Here is a 16,873-nt window from a genome sequence, read left to right on the forward strand (position 1 = left end):
AATACAGAAGTATAAATGTCTTCGGTTTCTGTGTCGAAACGAAGTTTGTTTCATTAGTAACATGAGGAATAGCTAAAATTAATGTGCAAGTTTGCATATAAAGCACTGTGATGTTAAGTAATCTCTTAAGATCAAGCTCGCAGACGTACTCTGATCGAAAACTTAAATATAAATAAAGACATGATCTGTTGAAAATAGACTTCACAAATGAGTTAAGAAACTTTGTGGAACTGAATGTACTTTATTTATCACAAATTACGAGTTTGCCAATGTTGACATGCCTTCATAATGTACAGAATTATAGTGAATAATGTACTGGCATGATCCAGTTATTGTTACAATATTTACATTTCATTTGTATATACATGGTAACTATATTAAAGTCTTACGAGTACAGATGACAGAAGATATTAAAGTGTAATATCTTTCAAACACAACTACTGAAACTATTCTGAACGTTAGACAAGTAATAGCATGTTCATTTAGAACAAATGAAATGATAAATTCGATTAATACCCAATCCCTTCCAGTAGTGTTTTCCCCTTTCTCGAAAACATGTATTTCAATAGCCTGTGCTGTTCACAACTATGCTGAACAGTTATTTTAGTTGAATTTATCATTTATCCTTTGTGGAACATGGTCCAGACATCCTGTACAAAATTCCACAATTCCATAAATACAAACACAGTGTTGACACTAGGAGTACTTCAGCAAGAATACTCCTCAATACTAAATACAAAATTAAAGTTAAAAATAAGTCATTCGTCACATTTTCAGTAAACATTGTACATAACTGTACGATCTAACTATTAGAGTTACAGGAATGAGCTCGAGTTCTCGTTGTAGAAGGTAGAGGATCCTTACAAATTAATTTTTCTGCTCTTGATCTAACTGAAAGCAATCTGCATGATACAATTAAACGCTCCCCATACAGCTACAATTAGTAAAACGTGAAAAATATGGCGCAGACAGAAATTTTATAAATTAATGTACATTTGACACGGAGGCTCAGTTATGTTTTAAAGCTGTCACTTTTTTTCCTTTTCTGAATGAATCGTACTCTAGTACGGTAAAGCTTAAGCTTCAGTCTTCGTGGCTTCACATGGTGGTTTATAAATACAGGGTGTTAGAGCAAAATGTGCAGATATTGTGCTCATTGGTACCTTGATATGTATCCACTTCAGATTGTTAGTTGCTTTTGTCTGCTTCTAACACGCTTCCTTCAAACACACCACTACCTGATGTTTTCCGCAGGTTCTTAATTGCTGTACTAAATGCATTAAACCTGCCAGTATAAATTAACCGTTTTGCGTCTATACTTCAGCATACGAACTGCTGCCCATGGGGGAATAACATTAATGGCTTGCTCTTGACGCTGGTACTTGGAGGTACTAACCAACCTAAAAACATAATACTCCTAATGGCTATAATTATTCGTCGACAAATGAAGTAAATAGTAATGTAATATAGTTCAGTTCACTGTCCTCAGTCATCAATAAAAATATCTGCACTTCAGTATATACCTATCAATTTGTATATTTTTCGATCGCATTAGTTTGGTCTGTACACAAACCATTAACTGAAATACACAAAGAGTATGTTTACGAATATTATATGATTAATCAGAGAAGTGTAGCTGAAAACAAGCTCTTGTATCCAAGTAATGTCTCTGAAAGTGAGATTAATCTCACTTTTACAATGCAGATTCCATTACTGTGCCTTTTACACTTTCCTTGCATTTGATTTCGACTTTGAGTTGCGACACTACAATGGAACCTGAAAATCTGTATGAGAGGATAAAAAACGGTAGCAGAACCTAAAGAAAACAGCTACTTTCCATTGTAATTGTATGGTCTCCATTTTGTGTGACACGGCGCTCATTGTACAAAGTGTTTGGCACGGAGATAATAGTATAGATGAATTGGGCGCGGGAAAGTCACCTGTAATACAAAATCAGCATCGCGTAGCTCTACTCTTAGCTGGTTACGCTGTCACATTTTCTGCCTAGAGCACATAGCTTACATCACCAGATCTTCTTGAGAGTAATATCCAAGAAGCTACGAGGAACTATATACGTATTTCACTCGCATGTCCGACGATTGCTTGTTAGGCCACCGTCTGCGCCCATGACCATCTCGAGGGTTGGCTGTCGCTACTTGAGGAGTGTACCAACGACGTTTCAGAACTTTCACGACCGCCGGTGGCATCATCAGTACTAGAACCACCTGCTGCACTCAGCGTGTCCCTCTTTATACCTGCACCAACAGACGGACGAGATTTTGCAATCGAACGGATGTCGTTGGCGCTTTCTGCTTGGAAATATTGAGCTGCTGGGAATATGTTTCTCTGTTGTAAAGGTAAACTATTGCGAATTGAATCCCCAGGGTATTGGAGAGGGGCGGCAGGTTTGGGATACAAGTAACCGACCACTTCCTGCTGTTGAGCTGCTGCTGGAAGTGCTTCATCAAATGTGGGTGGCTTCTCCTGCGAGTATCGACCTTCACTGCCTGCTTTCACAGATCTGGAAGCGTCTGAAGAGGGAAGCGCCAGGGTGGCAGAGCTGAGGAACGAGCCAGCTCCTTCCAGCGGCGAGCTTCCCGAGCGTGGTGACCCTCCTGCTATATCTGGAATCCTTCTCGGAGTTCCAGAGGTCTGTGGTCGCCCGTCGAAACGTCGCCTTGGCTTCGTCGGCTCGCAGAGGAAGCTGTGGAATGGATCATCACAAATGTTGCCACTATGGTGGTGATGGTGGTGATCGTGGTGGTCGTGCCCGTGCTCTTCGGTGTTGTCTGGAAGTACGCGGGCGTCGTCGTTCTGAGCGGCGGCCGGCTGGACGTCATTGTCACCAGGAACTGTAGTGGATCTTAAGGTCGATGAAGGCGGGCGAAAAGTGGGAACGCGCTCCGCCTGAGCTGGAGTGTTAGCCAATGGAGCGAATGCAGATGGCTGCGGTTTCGTTGCAGCAGTTTCTAGGCATTTCCCACCCAACTTCACACATGATGTGACTGGCTGTGAATTTGATGCAGCCGGGCTGGGTCTCTCTTGAGGTCTAGAACCCGAAACTGCCGTCGTTGTTGGCCTGATCTGAGCTGTCGGTAATCTGTTGAAAAAATCAGGTGGCACTGTAGGTTTTGAAGGCGGCACTGTTCTTGTTGAGTATGCTACGTCAGATCTGCGACTCGAATCCTCCACTATAAATGGTCGTGGCTCTTTGTGGAGCACATTCTGTGGACCTGGATCACTCACGGTCGTCAAGAGATTAGATGCTGCTTGTTCCGAACGGTATCTAGGGAACTGTGGCGATATGATGGGCAATGTAGCGATAGTCGGTCGAGGTATGGCTCTTCCCTGGGTGTGGCAAGGAGGAGTGGAACTTGTCGTTTGTACCGTTTCACTTTCAGTTGTCGTTGGAAGTCTTTGAAAAGCTGTTTGATGCTGAGGAAATTGTGAGTATTCATTCTGTATAGAGAGTGTGGGTTTCCTTCGTTGTTGAGGAGGAGAAGTTGTCAATGGTGCGACACTCGATGTGAACGACTGTCTAGCTGCTGGAGTAGAAATACTGCTGGAGGAGACGAAGTTTCCCGGAGGTGGGATGGCAGTAGCCTTGACGAATGTACTGTCTCCCACGAATGAAAGTCCATCCGCCCGCGCTCTGTCTGGTGACGATCCGGCTGGAAGGAGTGGCGGTTGCGGAAGCCGACCATAGACCCTCCGTCGTTTGCTGGTGTCAACCTTCTGGCACAGGAAGCTGTGGAAGGGGTCGCTGCAGAGATCCCTGCCCTCATGGTGGTGGTGGTGGTGGCCAGCGTCGTCACTGGGCCGTGGTACTGCCACTGCTGGGGCATCCTGTGCTGCCTGGGGCTCGATCACAGGACCACTCACCACTGTTGTAGGTTTTGGGGTCGTAGCTGGTGGCTGCGTTGTGAGCGGCTTCCTCGTCGGAGGGGCTGTTGTGGTTGACGCCCTGGTCGTGCTGGGAGTCGTCGTCGTAGTGGTAGATCTATGGGGCTGACGCTTGGGTTCCCCTCGTGTGGTCACTAATGGCGGCGGTGTTGCTTTCAGTGGCGCCGGCAGCTGCAACAAGTAGACCAAATTTACATCAGTATTTATATACACTGCCGGTGGTGTTTTAAATACTCGCCACGTGTGTAAAAGAATATTACTTTGAACAAATCTACTGACATAATACATGAGGTGTGTCTCCTCAGCATAGCTTTCAAAACCAATAGTGCCACCCGAAATAAGTTACAATGGGTGGATAAAAATACGGAAACGCAACACATTACTACACTACTGGCCATTAAAATTGCGACACCACGAAGATGACGTGCTACAGCCGCGAAATTTAACCGACAGGAAGAAGATGCTGTGATATGCAAATGATTAGCTTTTCAGAGCATTCACACAAGGTTAGCGCCGGTGACGACACCTACAACGTCCTGACATGAGGGAAGTTTCCAACCGATTTCTCATACACAAACAGCAGTTGACCTGCATTGCCTGGTGAAATGTTATTGTGATGCCTCGTGTAAGGAGGAGAAATGCGTACCATCACGTTTCCGACTTTGATAAAGGTTGGATTGTTGTAGCCAATCGCGATTGCGGTTTATCGTATCGCGACACTGCTGCTCGCGTTGGTCGAGATCCAATGACTGTTAGCAGAATATGTAATCGGTGAGTTCAGAAGGGTAATACGGAACGCCGTGCTGGATCCCAACGGCCTCGTATCTCTAGCAGTCGAGACGTCAGGCATCTTATCCGCATGGCTGTAACGGATCGTGCAGCCACATCTCTATCCCTGAGTCAACAGATGGGGACGTTTGCAAGACAACAACCATCTCCAAGAACAGTTCGACGACGTTTGCGGCAGCATGGACTATCAGCTCGGAGACCGTGGCTGCGGTTATCCTTGACGCTGCATCACAGACAGGAACGCCTGCGATGGTGTACTTAACGACGAACCTGGGAGCACGAATGCGAAACGTCATTTTTTCGGATGAATGCAGGCTATGTTTACAGCATAATGATGGTCGCATCCGTGTTTGGCGACATGACGGTGAACGCACATTGGAAGCGTGTATTCGTCATCGCCATACTGGCGTATCACCCGACGTGATGGTTGGAGTGCCATTCGTTATACGTGTCGGTTACGTCTTGTTCGCATTGACGGCACTTTGAACAGTGGACGTTACATTTCACATGTGTTACGATCCGTGGCTCTACCCTTCATTCGATTCCTGCGAAACCCTACATTTCAGCAGGATAATGCACGACCGAATTTTGCAGGTCCTGTACGGGCCTTTCTGGATACAGAAAATGTTCGGCTGCTGCCCTGGCCAGCACATTCTCCAGATCTCCACCAATTGAAAACGTCTGGTCAATGGTGGCCGAGCAACTGGCTCGTCACAATACGCCAGTCACTACTCTTGTTGAACTGTGGTATCGTGTTGAAGCTCCATGGGCAGCTGTACGTGTGCACGCTTATCAAGCTCTGTTTTACTCAATGCACAGGCGTATCAAGGCCGTTATTACGGGCAGAGGTGGTTGTCCTGGGTAGTGATTTCTCAGGATCTGTGACTCTGATGTAATCACATGTCAGTTCTTGTATAATATATTTGTCCGATGAATGCCCGTTTGTCATCTGCATTTCTTCTTGGTGTAGCAATTTTAATGGCCAGTAGTGTATGTCTGATAATTACTGTGTAGGCAACCCGTTGGCATTCAAAATAGCTTCTTCGAAATGCATAAATACGGGTTCGTTGTGGTTTTCAACGGAATATTGTTTCGTTCTTCCTGCAAAATAGCGGCAAGTTCAGGTAAGGATGATGTAGGTGGACAAAGGTCACCCATCCTTCTCTCCAAAGTAGACCGCAGATGCTCGGTAATTCTGCGATCGACTGCTGTGGTAGCCAGATTATATTCAAAAATTCATCCTCGTGCTCAAGAGCTGGTCGATGAGCTGTGTGAACACGGACACTGTCGTCTTCGAACACAACGATAGGGAACAAACATTGTACCGTTGAATGGCCATTACTAACTAAAATGGTCACGTAATTCTTAACAGTAAAGCGATCTTAAAAAGTGACCATGGGGCCTATGGAATGTCACGACATGGCTGCCCTAGTCACCAATCGAACCCCGCCATGAGACATAAATTCAGCCAGAGGTAGGAAACAGTGTGATACAGTGTGAAACAGTATTCACACGAACAAACGAGTTTCTTCCTTTGCTTCCTAGCCCAGGTTCCATGGCTTCGACATGTTTTCATGGGACGGGTATTTGCATCACTGATGACTGGTTTTGGAATTCCCACTCGTGCTGCAGCTCCCCGTTTGTGGAACCCCCTCCCTATTTCAGTGCTGACAGCAGAATGCGACGTTCTGTTCTGCAGTGATTTTTCCAGTGGCCGTCCTCTTATTTTTCGTCATAATCGTCTTGAATGCCAGTCTGTCATGATCACTCAACACCCATTTCCGCCGCGTTGTGACATGGCTGGTGATGATTTTCAGATTTTCCTGGCCGCAGTAGAAATCTTCGGTAAGGTACCTGTTGAAACAGCAAATACTGCAGCCACTTTGGTTACAGAAGCAGCCGCCGTAACAACAGCAACAGTTTTCCCAAGATAGAGCTCACTAGGTCCGACATAACACACACACAACTACACATAACATTGTTCTGACCACCACTGACTCTTACAGTGCATTGAGCACATTTCGCAGGTGCCTCTCATGGTATAGTACAACAGCGCAGCCTGCAGGCTCGGCTAAAACATGCATTTACGGTAAAGACTGCATTTCTCTTTGGTGTTTCCACATTTTTGTCCAACCTCTGTACAATCCAGGCAGCACTCGATGTGATAGACCGATTTGGCCCACGATCTGTATCATTCATACGCTATAGAAGAGTGGGAATTCTGCTCCTATTAAGTCCAGATGTTGACGCTGCGTAACGTGACGTCTGTGTGCCGTAGATGTGTCACCACACGGGTGATAATGTTCTATGGAGGCGACTCTCGCAATGTAATATATGGTATGACCTGAGATAAAAGTTAACGGTGTAAAGGCGACTGAAAATGCGCTTCAAGGCTGTATCTACACAGCCGGGATACGAAGGCATTTCAAGAGAAGCTTATGGAACTAGCCTCCACCTTTATTATGATAGTGATGTTTGACGCCTATAGCGTCCTAACACAGGTTCATGGACTAAATACGCCGCCGCCTCCAATTGGTCACTCTGAAGTCATAAGACTGCTCACATCACCGTGGCTGCTTCACCTACTCCTGTATTGAGTCTCGCCTGTTTATAATTCTATCTTTATGCCACTATCTACATTCTTACTTTTTATTCAACTCACCTCACATTCATATGTCATGCTTATTTTAAATCGTCTTTCATTTCCGTATAATGTCGTAGACTGTATTGTGTCACGTAGAAAGCTGTGTAGCCGCCCATAACTGCGAAATTGTTGCCAGTGCAGGATTATGCGCGCGAACCGACATCTCGATTATGTTCCACAAACGCACGATGGAATTGGTGTTGGTCTATCTGGGTGTCCAAATCAAAGGTTCGAATTGTCCAGAATGATCTTGAAACCAGTCACGAGCAATTACAGCCCGGTGACAGGGCGCACTGTCATCCATAAAAAAATGCATCTTTGTCTGGGAACATGAAGTCCACGAATGGCTGCAATAGGCCTCCAAGTGTCCGAACGTATCCATTTCCAGTCAATGACTTGTTCAGCTGGACTAGAGGACCCAGTCAATTCCATGTAAACACAGCCCACATAGTTATAGAGCCACCAGCAGCCTGCACAGTGCCGCTGCTCTCGGTCGTTAGGTGAAGGCCGTTGGGCACCGCGTTGTTGCTGCCCGAAATTTGGTGTTCTCGGCACACTATTGACACTTAGGATTTCAGAATATTGAATTCCCGAACGATTTCCTAAATGGAATGTTCCATGCGTCCAGCTGCAACTACCATTCCGCGTTCAAAGTTTGTTAATTTCCGTCTTGCTGCCGTAATCACGCCGATTACATTTTCGCATGAATCACCTGATTACATAAGACAGCCCTGCCAATGCACTGCCTTTTATACCTTGCGTACGTGATACTACCGCCGTCTCTATATGTGCATATCTCTATCCCACGTCTTTTGTCACCTCACTGAGTGTAGGTATAATGTCAACTGTCTGTAGCTGCTGCTTTACTAGTGCCGATCTTTGTAAACTTCATATAATACAAAGATAAGAGCTTCATACTTTTGTTCTGTTATGCACTGGCTACGCCAGTGTGCGGCGATATTGGAATTTGTAGGTAGCTTATTAATTTTATCCTCACATTTCATATTCATATTCTTGTTTTTATAAATCCACTGACTATTATTGTTTATATTTTCCCGTTTTTGCATATGATGATGGGTGCAAACCCGAATCATTAACCAATTTTAATAAGCTATCGTATAACAGCGACACAGAATTCGACTATCTCCTCAGAAGGTTCCAACGACCTCATTTCTTGTTCAAATGTGAAATTGATACTGGAGGGAAAAGTACATTAGTGGAAAGATTTGTTGATGAAATCGCTGTTCGGGAAACGGATAAGAATTAAAGAACTTGCACAATGGAGAGACCACTTGCAGAATAAAAAATATGGACTGCTAGTAAACCGATGAATGGAGAAATTATTATAGGAAAAGTAACGAAACCTAGAGTTTAACGTCTCGTCGACAACGAGGTCATAAGAGACAGAGCACCAGCTTGATTTGTTTCAAAAACGGGGAATGAAACTAACCGTGACCTTTTCGAAGGATGTATGCTTGCAAATGTCTTAAGTGATTTAGTGGGTCGTGGAAATCTTGAGTGGATGAGCGTCTGGGGTTCTGAATCTATGCCCCCACGAATGAGAGTTCAGTGTCCTGACCACTACGTCACCAACAAAAACCATGAAATCATTTTAAGGTTTATAGAAAACCAACAATCGCTGACGTATGTATCAACAGCTCAACATCGAAACCAGCATAAGATGGCATATTTTAGATCCACAGTGAATCGCCTACACAAAATTCGACTTGAACCAGTTCAAAAAGAAAAAAAAATCAGTGTCATTAAAACCGTAGCCTTCGACAATGAATACAGTTCTCTCATGATAGACAAATTACCACAAAAAATCCAAAAACCTTCAGTCAGCAAAGCTACACACCTGACAGCCATGCAACTAACACAAGACACAGTAACAAACAGCAAAAACTGTATTCCACTAACTTTCTCAGGGAACATATCTTATAAAATAAGCTATCTATTTAAAATCATAAACAAGCTTCCACAAAAACAAACTCCAGCAGTTAGCAGTTCACAACTTAAAGAATAACAAACCCTCATACAAACTCATGGCATATACAAACTCAGCTGTCAAAGGTGACCCTCTTACTATATAGGACAAACTGGAAGAAACATTGCGACTCGATTCAGTGTACATGTAGACGCCATATGTTTGAACAACATTTCAAAATCCACACTTGCCTTGCACACAACAATCATGGAATAAAGAGCACTGAAGACCATGTACAAATGGCTCAAATGGCTCTGAGCACTATGCGACTTAACTTCTGAGGTCATCAGTCGCCTAGAACTTAGAACTAATTAAACCTAACTAACCTAAGGACATCACACACACCCATGCCCGAGGCAGGATTCGAACCTGCGACCGTAGTGGTCTCTCGGCTCCAGACTGTAGCGCCTAAAACCGCACGGCCTCTCCGGCCGGCTATATACAAGTATTACACAATGATGAGAAAGGTAGCTTTATGCATTTGTTTGATGGGAGATAAATATATGTACATAAAAGCGAATCACCACAAAATCTCCTCAATGAACAAATCGAGTTAGCCAGTGCATCCTTCATTCAAAATTTTATCCACCTGCTTTCCAATTTAAAGTAAAAAAAATGAAATGTCCACTGTTGTAATATTTATACATGCACGTCCATGCCAAATCATTTATTGTGACTTCAATGTATGCCATAATATATCCATAGTTATTATTTGTGTACATCTGGACTTATCATTTACTTTGGTTCCAGTGTATACTATAATATTTACGTGATAACACTGCAACAACACTTTATAACTGCTTCATTTGTTTATGTTAATTTTAATCATTTCTCTTTCAGTGTGACTGGTAAGTAATGTAACATTATCAATTTGTAAATTTCTACTGTCACATATATGTACATAACGAAATACCTCTGAGACTTAAAGCCTTTGGCATTGTTACGGTTGTAATGTCGCTATCTTTGTATACATACCTCTATGTGATGAAACTTCTTAGTGTATGAGTGGTGCTTTACATTATGTGCATACATATACATAAAAAGTGCTCTATATAGTTTTCGCTGCTGCAAGATGATAAGCAGCCGGCCCTGGAACATAACGGCGCGAATTCGTCATCGTAAGTAATCGAAACATCTTCCATATTTAGAATAAAGTTCAGTCTTGATCACGTTATGTCTGTTTTAATGAGTAACCGGTTTAGGTTTTTTTCTATAAAACCATCGTCAGACCCATTGGCTCCTTTGGGCTGGTAGGTGGAGCTCTCCTTGCTGATCAGTTGACTGCACAGCAGCAAGGAGAGCTCCACCTACCAGCGCAAAGGAGCCAATGGGTCTGACGATGGTTTTATAGAAAAAAACCGAAACCGGTTACTCATTAAAACAGACATAACGTGATCAAGACTGAACTTTAATCTAAATATAACAATTAATTGATCACTGTATTCCAGAAATGTTTACCAAAATTGTGAAACATCTTCCGTTTAATAATTTTTGTACATGAGTTAAAATCGTTGTGAGGCACAATTACAGTTAAAAAGACATTGTCTCACATCTTGTATTGGTTGTTGGACACCACCACCTCAACGAGATTTCGTCTGTTAGGGAAATAAAATGCGAAATCTAATGAAAAACGTGAACTAGTCGTCTGAAAATGAACCTGTCCGTTTGAAACCGGTAGCAGTGCAGTTTAAATAAATAAATAGCACTGTAAGAAGTGGCTGGTTGCTGCAATCGTCTACGTATGTAAGAGTCAAACTACATTACGTCACCTCGCTCGGTGAAAATACTGAAAGGCAGAAGAAATGCTAGTTACGAATTTAACTTCGAAGTGTCGACCCAAGAAGTAGACTAAAAGGGAAAACTTGGTAAGTGCCTGATCACTGTTTGCCAGAAACTCCGCTCAGTGGAAGAGGAACAAAATAAGCAAACACGTATCTAGTCTTGTCAGTAGCTATTCGATAGTTTGAGAGATAATGACTCTCAAAGTTTCTTACGTAATTTAGGTGCCTCTAAGCGCGCGAGAAACTCAGCCAAGCTGGTGGCACAGTAACAAGCGTCACGGTTTCTCGCTTTCTGCGTTCCGTGTTCGAAACCTGGTTATTGTTTTTACTTAATTTATATTTTTCATGTATTTACTCATGTCCGCAGAGGACCGGTAGTTGAGGAAAGGATAAAATCATGTTGGATTTGGAGAAAAGAAATAGGTGAGTATGACATAGCCATTTCGATGGTAGTGTTATGTACAACGTCGCTAGTTCTAGGACAAGGAACGGCGAGTGCGACTTCAAATTTGTTATGGCACCTAATAATTTCATTTTAACAACTCTTAACAGGCTAAAAACGTGTTATCTACGTGATACATCACCAACAGACAATTTTCATTGAGATGACAACCTGGAAATTTTTTTTTAAATGAAACTCAATTTTAAACTTAATGATGTAGTGTGTAGTCTGAGATTGGTAACAGTAATTAACCCTCAGATTCAGTTGCAATGGAAAATACTGATGTGAATTATGTTTTGGTGACTCAACACCCCACTACGAATGATTCTCCCGTTGGATACGTTCTTGATCATCACTTAATTCATCAGTATTTGATACTGATGGACTGAAAAAGGATCAGTAAATTGAACGCGAACAGGGACGAATTGAACGGTACACTCAACGGAAACACGCATGATCTAGACCCAAACACGCTCTAATTAACGGATATGAAGGACATAATACAGGATGTGACGCAGTATTTATTACCAAATTTTAAAATGGAGTTTCCAGAATCGACAGAGCATTATAATTCCTTTGATTGGCCTAAAAACAACATAAGCTAATGCAATCCGAGATGGCTAGATATCAAACCCAGTTATTACTGCCCCAATATGAAGTTGAAAGGGTTTCTGTATCAAATTTAGCTCCCTCGCCGTTTCTCCAAAACCACGCGCAAGAATTCAGACATGGTACATCTGGAAAAGTAACTATCGATCTCGTCCGCCGTTCTCATCCTACACAGCTAGTTCTATGACCTTGATGAAGTCTATGCAAACACCGAGCGACGTGGAGCAGTGTTCAGAAAATGTGCTCGTACTCGGAAGTACGGCGCCTCAGGTCTTCACTCGGCCTTCCTGCTTGATATTTTGCGCGGTTTCCATACACTGCTTAAGGTAAATACCGAGATGGTTCCTCTGAAATGTACACATTCTGTTTCAGTAGCCATCATGCCACAGTCCGAGTTCGTGATCAGTCTCCAATCACCTCGACGTCGACGGAACGTAAAATTCTAACCATCCCTACTTCCATCATTCCACGTCGATGGAGTTTTAATGCCTGACCTGTGGGCGGAGGTATAGCGAACGTGACAGTAAATTGCCGATTATGTTGTTTATAGTAGTTTTTACAATACGGTTCCCTTAAACAGAGCTGTCCGGTTTTTTGATTCCAATAAAACACTTCAATGTCATGCCTCTATTTCTCTTCTTTTGGAGACGGTCGACGCCATTACGTTCTCTTACACAGATGCGTATCAATGGAAACCGGCCTGTCGAGCAACGATATAACAAAAAGCCGGAATTCCATCCGTCAGACTGATTCTGAAAATAGCGACATGTAACAGGCGAAACCTAATTAAAATGTCAGGAATCGTTCACGAATGAAATTTCAACTGCGCTGTGAGATGGGTGCATGGAGGTAACTGACAAGGGAATTTTACAACAGGACGTATTGAAAACGTACCGGAATTTTTTTCCACTCCGAAAATACATGCAGCCAAACGCACTGTGGGACTTTTCACAATTAAAACGTCCTCCAGCCATTTTGAGAGAAATTGGAAGTAGCGTGAGCGTAACCGAGGTTCAGAAGCATTACAGAAATGAGAATCCGCCCCGCAGACCATTAAAATGGTGACAGAATGACATCCGCTTGCAGTAGATTTCAGACTGACATTAATTTATACTGAACATGTGGATATGCAGTAGATCAGCACTGTAAGGCAATAACAGAAAGGATGTCGCAGAAATGTCATCTACAATCTGTACTTAATGAAAGACTGGTGACTATATGATAAAGTAGTCCAGTAACCGACGTTGCCCTGGTATGTATTTATTACAATCTTCTTCCATCTCGTCCATTTTCCTCTATCTATGTCCTCCTTCCCCAGTCTGTGTACATCTTCTCATCCTCCTCTCTCTGTCCAAGTGCTCCTCTCCTCTCTCTCTGTCCATCTGCTGCTTCCCTTCTCTCTGTCCATCACCTCATTCTTCCCTCTATCTCTTCCTCGACCTTCCATCTCCACCTTCACAGTAAGTAAATTCCACGTCCCCCTCTCCTTTCTATCTCCTCCACCTGCTCCCCCTATTAATCTCCTCATCCCATCAATCTGTTTCCATCTCCTCCTCTCTCCTCTATCTAACCATCTCATCCTCTCCCCATTCTCTGTCCATTTCATTCTCCCCCTTTCTCTGCCCTCCTCCCTCCCATCTGTATCCGTCTATGTCCACTAAATTAAGACAATATGCATATGCGGCAGTCTTTCAAGCGTCTCATTGTTTATGACGCAATATCTTCTAAACTGTGTGTCGTACAATGATGTGATTTAGCAGGTACATTCAGTGGTAAGTGTGAATACTGTCTAAAAAATGTCTCCTGGATACATTATTTACAAGGAAGTAATGGAACAAAACGTTTGGAGGCGATGTGGAACATACTGGGTGGTTATAAAGTGCAAGTATTCAAATGGCTCTAAGCTCTGTCGGACTGAACATCTGAGGTCATCACTCCCCTAGACTTCGAACTACGGCCAGCCGGAGTGGCCGAGCGGTTTTAGGCGCTACAGTCTGGAGCCGCGCGACCGCTACGGTCATTGGCTCGAATAGTGCCTCAGGCATGGATGTGTGTGATGTTCTTAGGTTAGTTAGGTTTAAGTAGTTCTAAGTTCTAGGGGACTGATGACCACAGCAGTTAAGTCCCATAGTGCTCAGAGCCATTTGAACCATTTGATTTAGAACTACGTAAACCGAACTAACCTAAGGTCATCACACACATTCAAGCCCGAGGCAGGATTCGGACCTGCGACCGTAGCAGCAGCGCGGTTCCGGACTGAAGAAAGTGCAAGTATTCACAAAGGTCCAGAGTGGGTTGTAATTAAGTACGGCAGCGAAACTTGGTAGATTTGCGAATGCGTTAATGTGAAACCGATTTATGCTAGGAAAAAAACTGGTCCCAGTTTTGGAACCTGGTGCAAATATGGCGCTGTGGATGCAAGAAAGACAAACTGAAATGTTTCCATACGCAACGGATTAGGCACGGGACATGGATAGAAAACGTCAAACAAGAGAAAGGCATAATGCTGATAATTTTATTAACCGTTATGGGTTGTCAAACGACGGGACGGATGTCGTAGCGTCAAACAAACAGTGTACAATGCCAGATTTGGCACCTGGTGGCAAAAATTCCAACTATTTTTTTTCAGTGTAAATCGGTTCCACATTAATGCGTTAGAATATATGCCAAGTTATACGATATTTACAACTCTCTCTGCGCTCCCGTAAACAGCTGCATTTTTATTATAACCGTCCATTACATTCGTAAATCAATTTTTATAATACGTATGGATTGTAATGTTGTTTGTTTGTGAGAACGTCTTATTATCATGTAAGAAGGACGAACGCTTGTCAGCACGTACTGGAATTCGTTACTGGCAAGGTAAGTCATGCAGCAGGATCTTACAGACATAGTATATTTCGACCGTCGCCCATGCTCATGTGAGAGGGACATACAAACAGACTTCCTTGATGATGTAAACAACTGCCTGGTCGGTATGATATCACAAATTGGTTTCACAGAGAGTACTCTTGAGGCACTGAGACGCCGAACGAGTTGGCGCAGTGGTTAGCAAACTGAATTAACATTCGGAAGGACGATGGATAAAATCCGTGTCGATTTATTCACATCTATATTTTCAGTGATTTCCCTAAATCCCTCCAGGTAAATTCTTTGATGCTTATTTTGAAAGGGTAAGGCCGAGTTTCTTGCCTATACTTCAATAATGTGCTCTGGTTTCCCGTATATAACGACTCATTGTTGGCGAGACGTTAAATCCTAGTCTTGCTTCCTTCTGTGTTGATCCCATTCTTATCTTGTATTTATCGCGAAGATCTCGCCTAGTGCGAAATCCCAATCGACAACAAGAAGGCGCAAGTGATTTCTACACTGTCGTGAGGTCCTTCCTAACATTGTGTCGGATCACCTTTTGTCTGGTGTAGTGCAGTAACTCGACGTGACATGGACACTGCAGAACAAGCGAGCCGTGTCCGCGATATTGCCGACCATAATTGCGGAATGTTGCCGGAGTGGTATTCTGCGCACAAACCGACTATCCGACGAAGTCCAATAAATGTTCGAAGCCTATCATGTAGGGCGACTTAGGTGGCCAAATCATTCGCTCGAATTCTCCAGAATGTTCTTCAAACACATCGCGAGCAATTGTGATCCGGTGAAGTTCATGAATGTGAGGCTGTAAATGGCCTCCAAGTAGCCTCGCATAACCTTTTCCAATCAATGATCGGTTTAGTTGCATCAGACGACCCAGTCCATTCCATGTAAACACAGCCTACATCAGTATGGAGCCGTCACCAGCTTGCACAGTGTCTTGTTGACAACTTGGGTCTATGACTTCGCTGGGTCTGGGCCACACTCGAAATCAACCACATGCTCGTACCACCATAAATCGGGACTCATCTGACCAAGTCTCGGTTTACCAGTCGTCTAGGGTCCATTAATATGGAGCCGTCACCAGCTTGCACAGTGTCTTGTTGACGGGTCTATGACATCGCTGGGTCTGCGCCACACTTGAAATCAACCACATGCTCGTACCACCATAAATCGGGACTCATCTGACCCAGTCTTGGTTTACCAGTCGTCTAGGGTCCATTAATATGGAGCCGTCACCAGCTTGCACAGTGCCTTGTTGACAACTTGGGTCTATGACTTTGTTGGGTCTGTGCCATATTCGAATCCAACCACCTGCTCTTACTACCTGAAATCTGACCAAGTCTCGGTTTACCAGTCGTCTAGGGTCCAAATAATATAGTCGTGTCTCAGGAGAGCAACTGCAGTCGATGACGTACTGTTAGCAAAGGAACTTGCGTCGGTCGTCTGCTGCCATAGCTCTTTAAAGCCGAATTACGCCACACTGTCTTAACTGATACATTCATCGTGCGTCCCATATTGATTTCTGCGGTTATTTCAAGCATTGTTGTTTGTCTGTTACCACTGACTACGCAAAAGCCACTGCTCTCGGTCGTTAAGTGAAGGCTGTCGTCCACTGCGTTGTCCGTGGTGAGGGGTAATGCCCGTAAACTGATATTCTCGACACACTCTTGACGCTCTAAATCTCTGAATATTGAATTCCCTGACGATTTCCTAAATGGAATGCGCCACGCATCTAGCACGAGCAAACATTCCGATTCGAAGTCTGTTAATTCCGATCGTGCGGCCTTGATCACGTAGAATATCTTTTCGTTCGATTCACCTGAGTAGAAATGAGAGCTCCGCCAAAG

At 43.6% G+C, this 16,873-nt stretch overlaps 1 protein-coding gene across 1 annotated transcript in view; it reads right to left on the bottom strand.

Annotated features, from left to right (window-relative positions):
* Positions 1-267: 267 nt before the first annotated feature.
* LOC126204228 (mucin-2-like) overlaps positions 268-16,873 on the bottom strand; it is a gene marked incomplete at its 5' end in the record, with an annotated part of 29,296 nt that continues 12,690 nt past the window's right edge. Inside the window, one exon of the mRNA XM_049938624.1 lies at positions 268-4,074. Coding sequence (XP_049794581.1) covers positions 2,107-4,074 — 1,968 coding nt within the window. The remainder of the gene's footprint in view (positions 4,075-16,873) is intronic.

The sequence above is a fragment of the Schistocerca nitens genome, chromosome 9, assembly GCF_023898315.1.
Source record: "Schistocerca nitens isolate TAMUIC-IGC-003100 chromosome 9, iqSchNite1.1, whole genome shotgun sequence".
NCBI classification, from domain to species: domain Eukaryota; kingdom Metazoa; phylum Arthropoda; class Insecta; order Orthoptera; family Acrididae; genus Schistocerca; species Schistocerca nitens.